Raw genomic sequence first — 16,356 nt, forward strand, 5'->3', positions numbered from 1 at the left:
TCCATTCTTGCTCTGTGGAAGCATGAATATTTGTGGAGTGCTGCCCAACCCTTTATGATTTATATACAACCACACAGGATGGTCTCACCTTCTACCATTTAAAATAAATATAACAAGAAAGAAGTCTGCATACACAGAGATGCAAAATGAAAAATGAAAATTGATGTGAATTAATGTATGTTATGCTATTGGTGTGTAAATTACAAAATGTACAGAATGATCAAGCTACAGTGTACATGGTGGTCATAAAATCACAAAATTACCTCAGGAAATATTATCTCTGTAATGCGACTTCCTTGAAATTCATATTAGACACAGGTTTGTTATACCAATGTGAATAGAAGTGAAAAAGAATGATAAAGCAACGCTGAAAATGGTTAGAGTTAAAAGGTGTTTCTCTCTGAGGAGTTTGGAAGATTTTATCATCTGTATCAGAATAATCAATAAACCATCAGCAATTGTTTATAAAAGGTGTCTCTTATTGTAAGTTTTCCCATTTTTGTGACTCTCTAGAACCAAAACCTGTTGTTTTTTAACATCTTTTGTAAGAAATAACATGCTGTATGCCATCTTCTAATTACTGCTGTAAATTTGAATGAGTGTGTGTGTGTGTGCAAACTTTATTTGGAGATGTTACTGTAATTTATTTCTAAGATTAAGTCATGGCATTGATATGCACTTGAAATTAAGGGTGATTTAAAATTTAAAAGATCAGTTGTTGTTAATGAAAATATTATGAAAGTTATTTGACTACAATTGAGAGCACACATGAGTAAATCAAAGTTTTTTTAACATTTAAATTATTAAGTTATTTAAATCATTGTTCAAATGTGTGTTTATTTTATGCCTATTCAGAAACAAACATATTAGCATGACATGAACAATGATTTTAAACCAGAAGGTTACAAAATATAAAAAATATATGTTAGTCTACATTAGCCCTACTCATTTTAATATACAGTAAAAGTATAAAATAACAAGCATTAAAATACTTACCCATGAACTTTATCAGTTAGATAGCAGAAAACCTAAATAAAGTTGCAAACTGTTTCCATGACAAATAAATAAAAACCTAGGGAGAAACCTAGGGAGAAATTGATAAGATTATAGCTTGTGGTAGGACCAAAAAAACTAATTTGGTCATATTCAGTAAACCTTCTTAAAAAAGCCAAAAAGACCGCCTATTCCAGGAAATGGGGTTTAATGTAAATGAGATTCAGTATGTAAAGTGCTCCCCAAACATATTAGAACAGCAAAGTCAAAACTATTATTTTTGCTTTGTAGTCACCCTTTTTTGTATGTGAGATCATGAAATTAATACAAATGATAAATACAATGAAAATTATTTTTTATTTGAGGTAACTCCAGCACATGCTATATCTGGTCATATCAGAACAAAAACTACAACCCTGTGGTTTCAAGTGATAATAAGCATTTGGACACAGTCACTATAATAAGAATGCAGAGTATAATCTAGAAAAAAAGACAAATATGATCCCTTATAACAAACATATATTGATAAGCTCCTGATTGTACAGCCAAAGGTAAAATAGCAATAAATAACGTGTTGACAAATTTAATTATGGTCAGGAGATAAAAAGCAGAACATATAAAAAACATATGACGTGATTATTTGAATGAGAATAGTCTTGCAACATTAGTTATTGCTGTGATAAATCCTGGTCAGGTTAAGACTATGGTTTGGGTTGGAGATAAATCTAAGCCTAAGGCTAAAATATATCACATTTTTCATATCACAGTATTTTGGGAATAAATACTTTGCTCATAATCTTCTCATTTTCATCATATCTTACCCAAGACTTTTCACAAAATAGTTCCTTCCTTTCAAACTGTAAAAAGACAGATTAATGTTCATTTTCCAAAACATTTACCACAGTTTCCTCTTTATAGCATGTCATTATTAAGGAAAAGCAGAAATAAGACACTACAAGGGGCTAATTAAAAATTCCAAATTAATACTTTACAGAAATGCATGTTTTGAGGCTGTCAATTTAAAAAAAAAACCCATAAAAACAATTTCGATAAAATGTACGATTTTGTTTTCTTAAGGGAAATTGACAAACCCTGAGGTCAATTTTTTCACCGATTTGAATGAAAAATAAATGCTTTAGGAATGTTTTAGTGAGTGAAGGAAGGCTACAGGCTGCAGGTCACAGCTTCTGGAGGGTGAGGGTCAACACCACACCAGTTGGACCCCAGTGGAAGTGGGGTAAAGGTGAAAGAATCCCATTGCCATGGCTTCCTGGGGCACTGGCACCAGGTAGGGAGAGGCCTGTGAACAAGAAGCCCTTACCAAGTGCAAACTGAGGCCATGTGTTCACAGACCTGGGATGGAGTGAGCTTTAGTGACTGGAGAGGCTCCTTCCGAGACAGCAAAAAAGAGGACTGGGGAAGAGGGAGAGAAACAATACAATGAAGACAGGCTGGGGCTGCAGGTGCAGAAGGTTGGACATACGACCAGAAATGCTGAGAAAGTGGGGGAGAGAGTGCAGAGAGAGGGGAATATGATAAAGAGAGGGTATGGGAAGAGAGAGAAGAGGAGATATTGTGGTAAGAGGAAGACAAAGAGCAGATATTGTGGCGGGTAAAGGAAACCAGTTTTGTTTTCTGTAAAGTGGTTGATGTTAGTTAGTGGTTGGTTGGTGTGGATGGCTTGAAGGAGGGGAATGCTGGTCAGTTCACCAAGTTGAAAGTCCAATAAGCTTGAGCAGATGATAAGGGTAAGAGAGGCACAGGAGTGATTGAAATGCAGTCCTAGAAAAGGTGGATACAAAGATGTGCACTGCAAGCAAACATTTATATGCAAGACAGTAGAAGTGAAAGATTACAATTTGATCTCTTCCTGAAACATCTATTTAACAAGTCGATCACTTGGATTTGCAATCAATTCATTCTATACTTGAGACAATCAGACCTACCAGGTGACAAGGCAGCTATTCCACCTTCTACATCATGTTCAGTATCAATGGAGCCCTGAATGACAGTGTTGGGTAAAAGATTGAGGTAACCTTTGTCAGAAAAGACATGAATGTGTTTTTTTCTGATAAAGTGAGTTTTACTAAATGATATTTAGTATTTAACAGTTTTGCTGATTTTCAGCTCTGTCTTTTAATTCTAGAGGGAGTCTTTGCACAGAAGTGTGCTTTTGAAAAAGATTTTGGTGACAGAGACATAAATCAGTGGATTGCAATTAATGTCCATTTCTAATCGGAGCAAGCTGTTGGACAGGAATTCACACTGCTAAACAATATATAGAAAACGTTCTTGACCTGTCCTCCTTCCAGCATTAGTGTAACCTGGCAGACACTGTTGCCCCTCCTACCACAACCAGGGTTCCACAGGTATTCCTTTGGGAATTCCCACAACTGCCCAATTCAAACCCAACCAAATACTAGTGGGACATCTTCGGTCACCACAGTTGTTTAAAGTAGTTAACCAAAGACCACGGCAAACCTTGAGGCATCAGTGGATAGATCGCTCACGCGCACATGTATATTATTTATCTGATTTTTAGCCAAAACAACCTACATTTTTACAGATTTGACAAAGGGTATTTTACCACATTCAAAAAACTTTGAAAAAGGTACCTTGAAAAAGGGATTCAACACCAGTTATTGAATCCCGTTCAGTGCCCTAAACACTACTGTACCTCACAGTGCTGTTGTGTGGTAAGACACAAGGTGATTTCTAGTCATCAGTGAGACTTGCATGTTTTCATGTTACCTGTTAAATTACATTCAATCCATACAAATACCAGATGTGCTTATTACTGAAACATATGAATCATATTAATGTTCGTAATAATATAAGAATTTCATACAGAAATTAGGTTTTAACAGTATAGTTAACTAACAATAGTCACCGGCTGACAGCATGTTTCTCAAGTAAAAAAGACTAACTCCTGAAGTTTTGTGTAACCCAAAGGAAAGCTCAGTTTGTTTCCCTATTACAAGGGCAGCCCCAGAAATTACAAGCAGCTGTTTTTTGTCATCTATACAAACATTAGCGGAGGGGGAGAAATTAGGGAGAGTGTAATTCTTCACTGCAAAAGAAACTGAAAATGTTCTCTCCTATTGCTAAACTTCTTTTGATATTTTTAATTAGGAATGTTTTGTGGGTGTTACAAGTCTGCGTTGCGGGACTCTGCGGCTGGGCTCTGTAGGATTCATCCTCATGTATGGGAAGAGAAACTCTGTGGATAAGGTACCTTTACTTCCAATATAAGAGGTTTCCAAATTCAAAATCCATAGCAAAGCATTAAAATAAAACCTCCCTCCTTCTTTGGAGTCCTATCTACATTCTAAGGCATACAGTACATGTCCATATAAAGGATCGGATGACTTTTCTATTTTCCAAGCCTGCATTATTGCTAGCATGTGGAGATAAACATTTCATTTCACCTTTAATGCTGATTCTTTCCAGACTGTTAGGGCTTTCTTTCAAAAAAAGAACTTGTTACCAGAATAGCGTCTATTAAACTCTGAGAGAGCCTCAGAGCTCTGACCCTCTGCATAGTCATGTTTGCCACACCCTCACATGGGCTGAACATGGGTTTAAATTGAAAACTTGAGGAAAGCATTCTGATGGCCAACAGTATCAGTCTTGATTGGCTTCATGAACTAAACAAATCAAGAAGGAACGGCATTGCACCCATAGTTCATACTAGGCTCTCTAACTTTGCCCCATACTTTCTCACAAAAGGTATGAGAGGGATAAGATGAGAAGAAGCCTTGCCTTCCTTCAGAATGAATAGTGAAAGATGAACCAGAGAACACACATGGAAACTATGAGGAAGTGACAACAGGAGACACTTTTTTACACAGAGTGTTTGGAACAAGATACGCAGCCATGTCCTTGAAACTGATACCCATGCTGCTTTCAAGAAACGACTGGATGAGATCCCTGAATCAGTTAGCTACTAGCTACCAAACAAGCCAGACAAGCCCAATGGCCTCCTCCCACTTGTAAACTATTTGATGTTTTCACTATTTACAGGGTAATAGTACCATTTTGAAATGTTTACTGAGAATGGAGAAAATAATAAAAACAAGTAATCAGATTTAAGCCATGTAGATGTACAGTATGTAGTATTAAATGGAAGAGAGGCCTTCAAAATGTTAACATTCATAAACCTTCTTAAAATGTATTTTTCAAACGATCCATTTAATTGATTTTTTTTTTAATTCACATTTTCTTCAATAAGGGTGGTCTCGGACATGCTCCATAATCTTCATCAGTGCTAACCAGGTCTCCTCGGCAGTTGAAATAATCTGATCTGCTGGAAGTAGGAAACCATAGCGACCTGTGTCACGCAACTCAAAAGTAAACGAATACTTGATGCCGTTAGAGTAGCCCCAGTCTGCTGTGGTACCACTCGCTGGATCTGAAACGCACAAAAAAAACCCATCTTACTCATTTTGTAGTCTCAGTCAAACCTAATAAAACTTAATCAATGCATGCCTGATAAATAAGGAATTACAGTTAAAAGGTCAATACATCCTTAATCTCTCTCTCAACGTGAAGAACAGTACTGAACAGAAATAAACACTATTTAGGTCACTGCTTTTTCAGATTTTAGGACTCTTGGAATTAATTTGTTGTCTGATTCAAGCAGAATATCTTTAAACACATCATCCATGGTCTACTGATTCCATATCTCTCCTGCTACTTTTCATAAACTTGTTCTTCATAATCTGCTTTCCTGGAATTGTAAAGCTTTGTTTCAGACCCTAGCTGTAAACTTACCATATTGTTATCACAGTTCCCTGACAGTTCTCTGAAATCTGTGTTCCTCACTCTAACACATTACCTGAAAAGATTACACCAATATGGACATTTCCTCCAGTAGCTGTTCTGATAGACTGAGCAAGGTAGACATGGCCAACATTTACTTCCATTTCTTTTTCAGCTCCTGCCATTCAATCTTTTACAATAATAAATTCTTCCTTTACACATCTCTCAGTTCATTTATAAAACTCAATTATAATTAATTCCATTCATCCATCTTCAAAACACTTAAGGTCTGATCCAATTAAAAGATGAGGAAAGACACAAGGTGGGATACATCCTAGATGGGACACTAGGCCATCGCAGACAACACACACTCAGCAGCCATATCACCCTGCAACTCACAACTGGCAACCCACTGAAGCTAAGCAGGTGTGAGCCTGGTCAGTACCTGGATGAGAGACCTCCTGGGAAAAGGCAAGGTTGCTGCTGGAAGAGGTGTTAGTGGGACCGGCAGGGGGCGCTCACCCTGCAGTCCATGTTGGTCCTAATGCCCCAGTATAGTGATGGGGACACTATACTGTAAACAGGTGCCGTCCTTCGGATGAGATGTAAAACTGAGGTCCTGACTCTCTGTGGTCATTAAAAATCAAAGGGCGTTTCTTGAAAAGAGTAGGGGTGTAACCCCGGTGTCCTGGCCAAATTTCCCATTGGCCCTTACCAATCATGGCCTCCTAATAATCCCCATCTATCAATTGGCTTCATTACTCTGCTCTCCTCCCCACTGATAGCTGGTGTGTGGTGAGCGTTCTGGTGCACTATGGGTGCCGTCGCATCATCCAGGTGGATGCTGCACATTGGTGTTGGTGGAGAGGAGTCCCCATTACCTGTAAAGTGCTTTGAGTGGAGTGTCCAGAAAAGTGCTATATAAGTGTAAGCAATTATTATTATTATATATTATTATTATTACTATATCAGGGACTTTTTTGTCACAGCACATTTCTGGACTGTGAGAGAAACTGGATCACCCTGAGGAAAACCACACAAATATGAGGATAACATACACGCTCCATGCAAATAGCGCCAAGGCCCACATGCAACATGAAAACTTCATGCAATTGAACCCAGGCCACAGCACTGTGAGGCAGCAACCCTGACGACTACACCACCTTACATTTTGTTACTAATTTATTCCTGGTTTTAGTAATCTGGTCATCTCTAGCATACCCCTAGCACTATACAGTACCCTTGGAATGTTTTTTTATAAGTCTGACCAATCTTTTGATTCGTCTAGGTTAACTTTCTGTGCCTGAATGCTCTTGTTGAAGCATTCTAGAAGTATACTACTCTACCTCTTCCACTTTTCCTGTCTCTTCAGAATTCTGCTTATCCGCTAAAGATGCATTAGTCAGCATCACTCTCTCTTAGCCCCAGTTCTGACACCTGATACAGTGGCTTCTTTCAAGTAATGAGGAAATAAAAACCTTGGATCAAGCTACAGTATCTGCTTGTAAGAAAACAGTCTTACTGACTTGTAAACCCCAGTTTGTTTACATGCTTCTACATGCAATTAGTGTTTCTTAACCCTTATTAAGTATCATCTGCAAATGTGATTACTTTATGTACTATTAAGCAACATAGATCACTGAATAATTAAGAGCAGTGTTACTCGTACAGATCCTTATGGTACTCCACTAATGACCATCTGTAATCTTTCCCTTATGATACAGTATATGAGAGAAACGTACAAATAGTAGAGATCATGCTGCCAAAGGTGTACTTGGTTCCATGCAGACTCCCAAGCGCATCTACCGCACTTTTGGCTACTGCATACTGTAGAATGAGAACAAACAATAGATTACTGTTAGTATTCAGGAGAACACCACTTATGAACATTCTGACTCTACCAAATTGATTGTGGCTCAATATATTTCAGATGTTTAGCCCCCCTTTTTATTTTGTGACCTTTTTTAATGTGTTTTCTGTATTAGTCGAATTATGTCATTTCATCACCAGTTCACAACTCACCAGTTCGTCCGCATCAGGGGTGGGGGTGGAGGTATACCCATATGGATACATCAGCATCTGGGAGAAGCTGTGGATAGTGACCATGGCCTTGACGTTCTTGTGACGCAGGATGAAATCCACGATGGATTTCACCTCAGACTCTGAGTGCGCAAACGGTCCCTTGTAAGTGTCATCACAAGGGTTGCTGCTGGTACCAGGACCTGATTCAGAGGAATTCGGTTGACAAATGATCCATCTGTAAATATGCACCTCTAATAATAAGGAACCATTATTGTACCTCTCTTGCATAAACTACTGAAGACACAGGTATGCAGATGTGATTTGTTGTAGTCCAGCACATGACTTCCATTAGCACCTCTTATGCATTGAGGGGATGTGGTGCTACACACACAAAACCCAAGCATGAGAAAGGACACAAGACTCAGCCAGTACTTTACAGAGCAATCAGTTACCTCTTTTGCTAGGAAATTCATTTAATTACATGCAGAAGCATGTACATTACACCATTTTACATGCTTCTACATGTAATTAGTGTTTAATAACCCTTATTTAGTATCATCTTCCAATGTGATTAATTTATGTACTATTTTGCAACATAGATCATTGATAAGAGCAGTGGTACTAGTACCACAAGATCCTTATGGTACCCCACTAATTAATATTTCTCCGATATGCTTATTCAATCTTTATTATTCTCCTTATGTTTATTCACCTGTAACCTATGTTTTCTTTTTTAATAATAAATTCTCAGTCCAAAAACTCATGTTTTCCTGAATGCCTGGCTTGCAATTTAAGAATTAATATTTCATGGTGAATTTTATCAAAAACGTTCTGAATTTTCAAACGTTTTCAATTATCTCAGCGAACATTGTGAGGCACTGCTTGAACTGATGCTTTGAGATAGAAAGGATACAGCTTTACAAAGTGCTGGAAATCCCATTTTCTAAATAATGTCAGGAAGCAATAAAAAACAAAATAGACCTATTAGAAAAAAAACTGAACAGCAACAACACTAGTGTTTACATTTTAGAACTTTCTTGATAGCCACAAATCAAATATTGTGTTGTTTTGGTTATAGTGTTGTGTAAAAAGTCATTGTTCTATTAGAGAGGTTACATAAATGTTTAAAGAATAATTTAGCCTTGAACAAGGAAGTGAAATCAAGGAATGTGATTTAGGCATTCAGAACTAGGAGTGAACAAATGGCTGTGGGTTCAACTGCATTTTACACAGAAAAAGGGGCAGCTATTGTCAGAGCTGAGATTGTTTACAACTACAGACAAGAACAGTGTAGCCCAAGGTGCTTCTCCTAATTTGTATCCCTTCGTTAGAGACATTCTATTTCTGTCAGCTAAACATTGATATATTTTGTTTCTGCATGACAGAGTATAATGTATTGCAATTCACTGAAAAATAGAGAATTCAATGTTGCTCTTCTGGACACTAATGAGACATTCTACTTAATATAATGAAGTCTTACCTCCAAAGTTTGCATCCCAATTCCTGTTAGGATCAACTCCAATGCAAGAGGATCCAGAACTGATTGACCTTGTCTTGCGCCACATGCGATTCTATTGGAGGGATAAAGGATATGCACACTGCTTACTGGATTAAACCTGTATTTACGGTATGAATCCATATGAAGGGAATGCAATCATTTGTGCATGAAATATAATTTAACTTCCATATAGTAACTTTTAAATCGCCTTTTTTTTCAGGAATGTACATATAGTATGCTTCAGTCATTTTAGTAACACAGTAACTATAACAGGACAAACTAATACCACCCTTGCTCTAAAAATGCACACATACAGTAAGAACAGATTCCATTTGACCCCATCTAGCTCTTTTGAGTTTTAGAAGCTAACTGATATGAGTATCTCAACCATGCCTTTATTGAAAAAAGCCAGAATGTCAGCTTCCACAACATAAAGCTTGTTCCAGACTCCCACAAACCAGCTCCTGTTGTTTTCCGTTTTAAAAGCATGCCTCCGATTTGCATTAGAAACAATGCAAAATACATAACATAAATTAAAAAAATCAAGAAATAGTGTTTTTAATATATACACCAACAAAATAAGCAAATCAACCATCAGTTCAAGTAGGTAGCTGCGACAGCAAGCGTAGGCTGCAAAAGAACAGGTAAAGGTTTAGTCCATGCTGAAAAGAAATGAGACAATGTTTAGGCTGTGGAGCCTTCTTCAGGTGTATCCTGAATAAGATACAGTATGCACACACCTGAAGAAGGCTCCACAACTGAAACATTGTGTCTCTTTTCTTTTCCTTTCATCATGGGATAAACCTTTACCTGTCCCTAATCAGCTAATCAGTGTCCATTTTACACATTTTTTGCTTGTTGGCTGTACTTGACTTCACCACTTTGCAGTTTTGCATCTAACAACTGGGCAGAAGAAATTGTTGTTTGAAGAAAAGAAAATTACTTTTCACTGTCTACCTTGAGACCATGGAATGCAAGAACCACAATCCACAGTTAAGTCTTGAAAAGTGAAAACGTTTCTTAAGAGGACATATTGAGTAATTCAAATTGCCTAAGACCTGTAGGATGAAGTGAGACCACCAAGTAACGAACTGTGTTGTGAAATGTTATCTATTCATTTTGTAGTTGTGAAACTCAGAATTACTATCTTTGGGTTTTTTTCTTTAAATCTACAAGAACATACATTTACAAACCAGTTGAGCCCAGGGTCTGTGCTAAATATTCCATATGACACCTGCTCTTGAAGAAAGGTATTTTCCCTGCAGTGATCAAGCACAGTCTTGATCTTTCATTACACAGCAGACTTCTAGGGGCCACATCAACTCCTGGCACCAAGGAGCACTTACTGTCGTGTGTGTGAAGGTGTACCCATCAGGATTAGTGACAATCTCAAAAAAGATGTCCATTTTGTTCAATATTGCTGTTAACGAAGGGTCCTGCCCATATTCCTGAGCAATCTGAAAACACAAATTGACAGGAAGACGACATTGATATATTTTATGAGTGAATGGGTGGAGATACTGGCGATTCCTTCGTTCTGTCTGTTCATGTTTAATAAAATGTAAAACACTAATACATAGTAATACACTGCAGTAAAAGTGAATTAATTTTACTCCTACACAACAGTATAAAAGCTGTCACTTTCGATAAAAGCTCCTGCTAATTGGCTTTTAGATTATCGTTACGAGCCACCTTTCTCCTCTTGTACAGCTGTTCAGTGTTCTTAAATAACTGGCAACAGTACAATAAATTCAACCAAACATGAGCTTTTCTTTTCAAGAGTATTAAACACTTCACACAAAAACTGTGTCCAATCATTCCATCCTTTTAATCTTTCTGCAGGGGTTTGCAGCATAAATACTACAGCACACGTCTGTTTTTCAGCTTAAACTATGATTATTAAAAACTAAATGGAGAGAAAGCATTAACTTTTGCACCGTAAAGCTAAGCATACTAAACATGAACAGCTGATTGCATGATAGACTCAAACGTTTTTTTTTTTTTTATTTTACCTTCTTCGCTGTCCACATTCCTGTGGCTGGAGTGATCCATTCACGAGCATGAATGCCAGTGTCAAGCCAGATTGCAGGACGATTAGTACCTCCTGTGCTGAACTGCAGACGATGTTCCAAAACATCATGGATACATGAAATACAATGTAACAAAACAAAGGCAAGCACCCATGCTGCCTTAATATTCATGCACTTGTCCTAGTGTCACCTAACCCTTGTTTGAGCACTAAGACTACTACAGTATATGCTTTCTGTGTCATTTGTATGTTGATATATTTTGCTAATTTGCTTTCGACAGCAAAAAAAACCTTGATGTTTGCAAAAGCATTTATAAATTGGCAAGGGGTTTACTGTACAGTACCTTCAGTACATGAATTGGCCGCTTCTCATAGCTGGAGCCAATTGTGAGCTTGGAGACTAAGTCTGGAAACTCAGCTATAAGACTGTCCATCCAACTGTAGATCTGCGAAGAAAAATCAACTCAACTGCCATTTTTTTTTTCTTGGGTGACATTGTCATTGTACTTCCACAAATACACACAACTCCTTTGGATTGTGCCTGGGTATGACTGTATTGACAGTGTTGTAAACCATACCCTCACTTTCCTCGACAAAGGCTATGTCAAATATCAAAGACCTTTAGTATTACTAAGTTTTATACTGACACACAAATATCAAAAACTCATCCTCATCATATTTTTACTACAAAAATATGTTCACATTTCAATAACTCTTTATCCTCTTCTGGCTCTTCCCCCTGTTTATTCCCAGAGACAGTGACAATATCAATAATAGCAATGCCACCAGCATTATTATAGCAGTATTAACGCCCTAGCTGTTACAATATTAAATGTATGGTTTTCACCTCTTCTAGAGTATGGTAGGAAGAGTAGTCAAAGCTGTCAGTATTTCTTTGCCTTTGGCGAGAATGATTCATTTCTTCCATCTCACTGTCTAGAAGAACCTTTGAAAATATTAATTAGAAGATATTATATTACTATGATGATTAACATCAGCGCACAAGAAGTAACATCTGTATCTACACCTTTCTATCAGATATACTGGCACATATTTATTGAAAAACAATTGGAATTATATTTTTTAGATTATCATGGAGCTACTTTTATATTGCCAGCAGCCATATCACCCTGCAACTCACATCTAGTGACCCACTGAGGCTCAGCGGGTGTGAGCCTGGTCAGTACCTGGATGGGAGACCTCCTGGGAAAAACTAAGGTTGCTGCTGGAAGAAGTGTTAGTGGGGCCAGCAGGGGGTGCTCATTCTGTGGTCTATGTGGGTCCTAATGCCTCAGTATAGTGACGGGGACACTATACTGTAAAACAGAGGTCCTGACTCTCTCTGGTCATTAAACGTCTCAGGGTGTTTCTCAAAAAAAGTAGGGGAGTTACCTGACATCCTGGCTAAATTTCCCATTTGCCTTTACCGATCATGGCCTCCTAATAATCCCCATCTATGAATTAGCTTTATAGCTCTGTTCTCCTCCCCACTAACAGCTGATGTGTAGTGAGCATTCTGGTGCACTTTGGCTGCTGTTGCATCATCCAGGTGGATGCTACACATTGGTGGTGGTGGTGGGGAGTCCCCATTACTTGTATAGTGTTTTGAGTGGAGTGTCCAGAAAAGCGCTATATAAGTGTTTCCATTCAGAGTCACAGGGGAGCCAAAGCCTATCCCAAAATGTACTGTAACAAGCACAAGGAGGGACACAGCCTGGACAGGATGTCAGCCAACCACAGGGAACTCATAGACACATACATGCACAAACCTACAGCAGAGACACTTTTCCCAGAAGCCAGTTAATCTAAATCCAAATTTGAAATATATTTTTCTTCTGCTTCATTGAAGAACCCACAAGATTGTATTCCTAATGATACTTTAATGGTGTTGTTGCTAATGGTACTTTGTTAAATAACACTCAAGCAGCATCCACTACACCTGGAGATTGTCGATCATGACGTCATACTGGATACCATGTGACTGCAGGAAGACTCTCACAGGCTGAAGACTGGCAAAGGGAACTCGGACATCAACAGACAGAGAAGGCCTCCCTGGCTCTCTCCAGAAGTCAAGCTGCACCAGGGTTTTTAAAGAAAAAAAAACATTTGACAAAGGAGAAACTCTAGGAGAATGGTTCCTGTGAATAGTTTACAGTAAGGCATGCATGCTGTAAAATAGCATAACACTTTCACCCTATTTAACGATCATTTTAGCCCCATCTGCTGAATCCTGGCACTTTCAGATTGTTTTGGTCTTGCAGGATTTGTCCATGATCCAGGTCATTACAAAGGTCACGTCACAGCTTTAGTCTGAAAGAACCTATCTGACTAAAATCAAATTCTTCTTTTCGACATGGAAATTCATGTCTATCACCTTATGCCTTTATTGTCTGTAATCATTCTCTGTCGATGATCAATCACATAATGGTTTCTAATTCTGCTCTTTCTTCACTATCTTGCATTTGAGGTGTAGCTCAATATGTAGGTCCCTTTTAAAACTCATTACATCTAACCTGTCTTATTTTGGCTTAACATATTAGAAAGGACTGTTGAGGTTTAACTGATTTCACTGTAACCAAGCTTGTCAAAACTTTTGAATCTTATTTCAGACAATTAGACTGTATGACTGAAACTGCTAAAAACGTTAAGATTTCGGATAATCTCTCTGTGGCAGTTATTCAGTTCTTTTTATCTCAATTATTTTAGAGTTACAAATGCTGTTAATCATCATTTTCTGATTACTATGTGTTTGTTTGGCATCAGTTTGTACTGCCTGTAAGCACTTTAAATCTTACCAAGCTGTAAATCAATTTTATTTCGCTTGGTAGTTTTAGTTTTGAAGATGTATTAGTTGTATATTCCTGGTGTTCCACAGGGATCAATACAAAGTGCTGTTATTTAGTATTTATACATAAGGCAGACAACCATACCAGAAGTCTCTGAATGCCTTTCCGTTATATAAGATTGGATAACACATACTGCATCATGTACTCTCTGTGTGTCCATAACAGTTGTTGCTACAGTAGTTCAGAGATTATCTCCAGTACATCACTGTACTTTAGCAAGGTCTGTCTTTTCTAAAACCGTGCTGATTATTTCTTGGTATCCTATTTTTTAGGAAATTAACCCCCAATTCAGTTCTAATTACCCTATTCATACACTTACACATATTAGAAGTAAGAACTATTGGTTTACAATAATACACTGAGTCTCCTTCCTCAGCCCAAGGCACAATGTAAGTGGTCAGGACTGTTGTGTTTAACAAGATATTTTGGTATTTATGAGAGGAAGAAAAGGAAAGAAAGATAAGCTCTAGGTTCTTACCTCTAGATGCTCAAGCCCCTGCAGCTCCTGGAGGAGAGCAATTTGTTCATGACTCTCAGCCGTTATGCGAAGCACTTGGTCCCTGAAGATACACCATCACAGTAAGCACGCGTGGAAGGCATTTTAAAACAACGGAACGACTCATTTATCTTTTGTCCGTTATCAGTTTGCGTCCTAGTTGTACTGCGCTTGCCTCTGACTCCTCCTTGTGGACAGACTAAACAACCACGCAAATTCCTAAGTGGTACTACTGTATTTCCAAAAAACAAACTACCACCGAGCAAAGGAAATGCTGTTACTGCTATACAGACTAGATATGTGAAATTAGTTTATAAACAAAAAAGATTGTGAAAATAATACTCAGAATTTTTAAACAAAGAAAACTTTAACGAGCGTGGCTTTATTTCATTTTCTTTTATAGAGAACTTACGGCAAGTCTTACCCAATGAACAGCTTTTGGCTTACAGCAGCCACAACAAGGCTACACAGAATCATAAAAGACTTCATCCTCTTCGTGTAAACGGAATTAACTGCTTTCGGCTTTTATGCATTTCGTTATCGACATTTTTCAAGGCTGTAGTCTGAACTGTCACTTTTATTTGTGGGAATTCCCACACTTTCAATAAATTATTTACAAACGGCACTCGGCGCAGCTGAATTGCTATCATTTGTAGCATGTGGGCGTTGTTTTTTTAAATAAATGGGGTTGTTTGTAACAGGTTGCTTGTACCGCCATGAACCTCAGAAGTAATTTGCATCCATAGCATATTAAAACAGACCAGTAGTTTACCGAGATGCTACAAAAATGCTTATTTTACACATCACATGCTTTTCGGATTATACTACATAAAGCACCACTGTATGTTATAATACTTGAGGACTGCTATTTCCTCTAAGAAGGCCCATGGCCGTCTCGTGTAAAAAAGGAAACTGAGCTATTCAGGGCGTGTTTGTCAACACAAAACTACACTTTACTCAGAAAATGAACCACACTTCCTTCCTTGAAGATTAGTCTTCTGTATTTTAAAATACTAATGTTACCTTGGTCTGGAAAGAACAATCAAAATGAACATTTTGGGATACGAAATGACAGAAAATAACCCTACAGTGTGAATGCTGTCATTAGTATTGCATTCATTTATTTCTGATCCTTGCTGGAGTCAACCAGCTCCATGAATAGTTATCTTTTTTTTTTAATCAAGCTTGCTTACGTTTGAGTGCGTATTGGTTGTTATGCTGCTTGCTGGGAAATCTTTAGTTTAATGATCCCGTAATAATTCCCTTGTTTTTACCTGGCAAAAACGGAGAATATTAATTCGTTAAATTAAAATACTTAAGTAGGAATATTACTCGATTTTTTTTCATCAGACCCAAGAAAGAACCATTGGGAACTCATTTTTAATTAACGATATTTTAAGAACATGTTTTAAGTAACACACCATCGATTCCAGAAGTAACTGAAATGATAAGAGTGAAGAACATCAAAAGCTCGAAAAAAACAAACAAAAAGAGCAGCACTGGCTTTTGAGCATCCGTCTTCTCCACGATACTACTGTGCTACACCGTGACCATTTTTTTAAAATACTTTTTTAAAAAAATATCGTAATTTCCCGTTACATATAATTGGAGGCACACCACATATCGAATACGGTACAGGAAAGTTATCACTTGTTCTCCCTGCAAATACCTAGAAATGTGAGTTTAATCAGGAATTTTTAGCTACTGCAGC

At 37.7% G+C, this 16,356-nt stretch overlaps 1 protein-coding gene across 2 annotated transcripts; it reads right to left on the bottom strand.

The window, feature by feature from the left end:
* Positions 1-5,165: 5,165 nt before the first annotated feature.
* Positions 5,166-15,290, bottom strand: LOC148655170 (carboxypeptidase A1-like). 2 transcript variants are annotated; one of them, XM_088645434.1, is made up of 11 exons: positions 15,070-15,277; positions 14,628-14,709; positions 13,243-13,377; positions 12,151-12,249; positions 11,648-11,749; positions 11,287-11,388; positions 10,621-10,731; positions 9,257-9,347; positions 7,777-7,976; positions 7,497-7,581; positions 5,166-5,404 (listed from the first exon to the last, which is right to left on the bottom strand). In XM_088645434.1, exons 1-11 carry the CDS (start codon positions 15,132-15,134, stop codon positions 5,217-5,219), a joined length of 1,260 nt encoding a protein of 419 aa, XP_088501560.1. In that variant the 5' UTR covers positions 15,135-15,277; the 3' UTR covers positions 5,166-5,216. The 2 variants fall into 2 exon arrangements, with proteins under 2 accessions (XP_088501560.1, XP_088501561.1); XM_088645435.1 differs by lacking the exon at positions 7,497-7,581 and having other exon boundaries at positions 15,070-15,290.
* Between the last annotated feature and the right edge of the window lie 1,066 nt (positions 15,291-16,356).

The sequence above is a fragment of the Lepisosteus platostomus genome, chromosome 9 (assembly GCF_059453375.1).
Source record: "Lepisosteus platostomus isolate fLepPlt1 chromosome 9, fLepPlt1.hap1, whole genome shotgun sequence".
Taxonomy (NCBI): Eukaryota; Metazoa; Chordata; class Actinopteri; order Semionotiformes; family Lepisosteidae; genus Lepisosteus; species Lepisosteus platostomus.

Bases quoted from the DNA above. Each gene is read 5' to 3' on its own strand.
- LOC148655170 (XM_088645434.1), bottom strand. From the start codon at position 15,134: ATGAAGTCTTTTATGATTCTGTGTAGCCTTGTTGTGGCTGCTGTAAGC. The intron at 14,710-15,069 runs GTAAGACTTGCC...GTGTATCTTCAG, and splicing joins AGCCAAAAGCTGTTCATTGG to GGACCAAGTGCTTCGCATAA. The intron at 10,732-11,286 runs GTAAAATAAAAA...TTGTGTTTTCAG, and splicing joins GAATGTGGACAGCGAAGAAG to ATTGCTCAGGAATATGGGCA.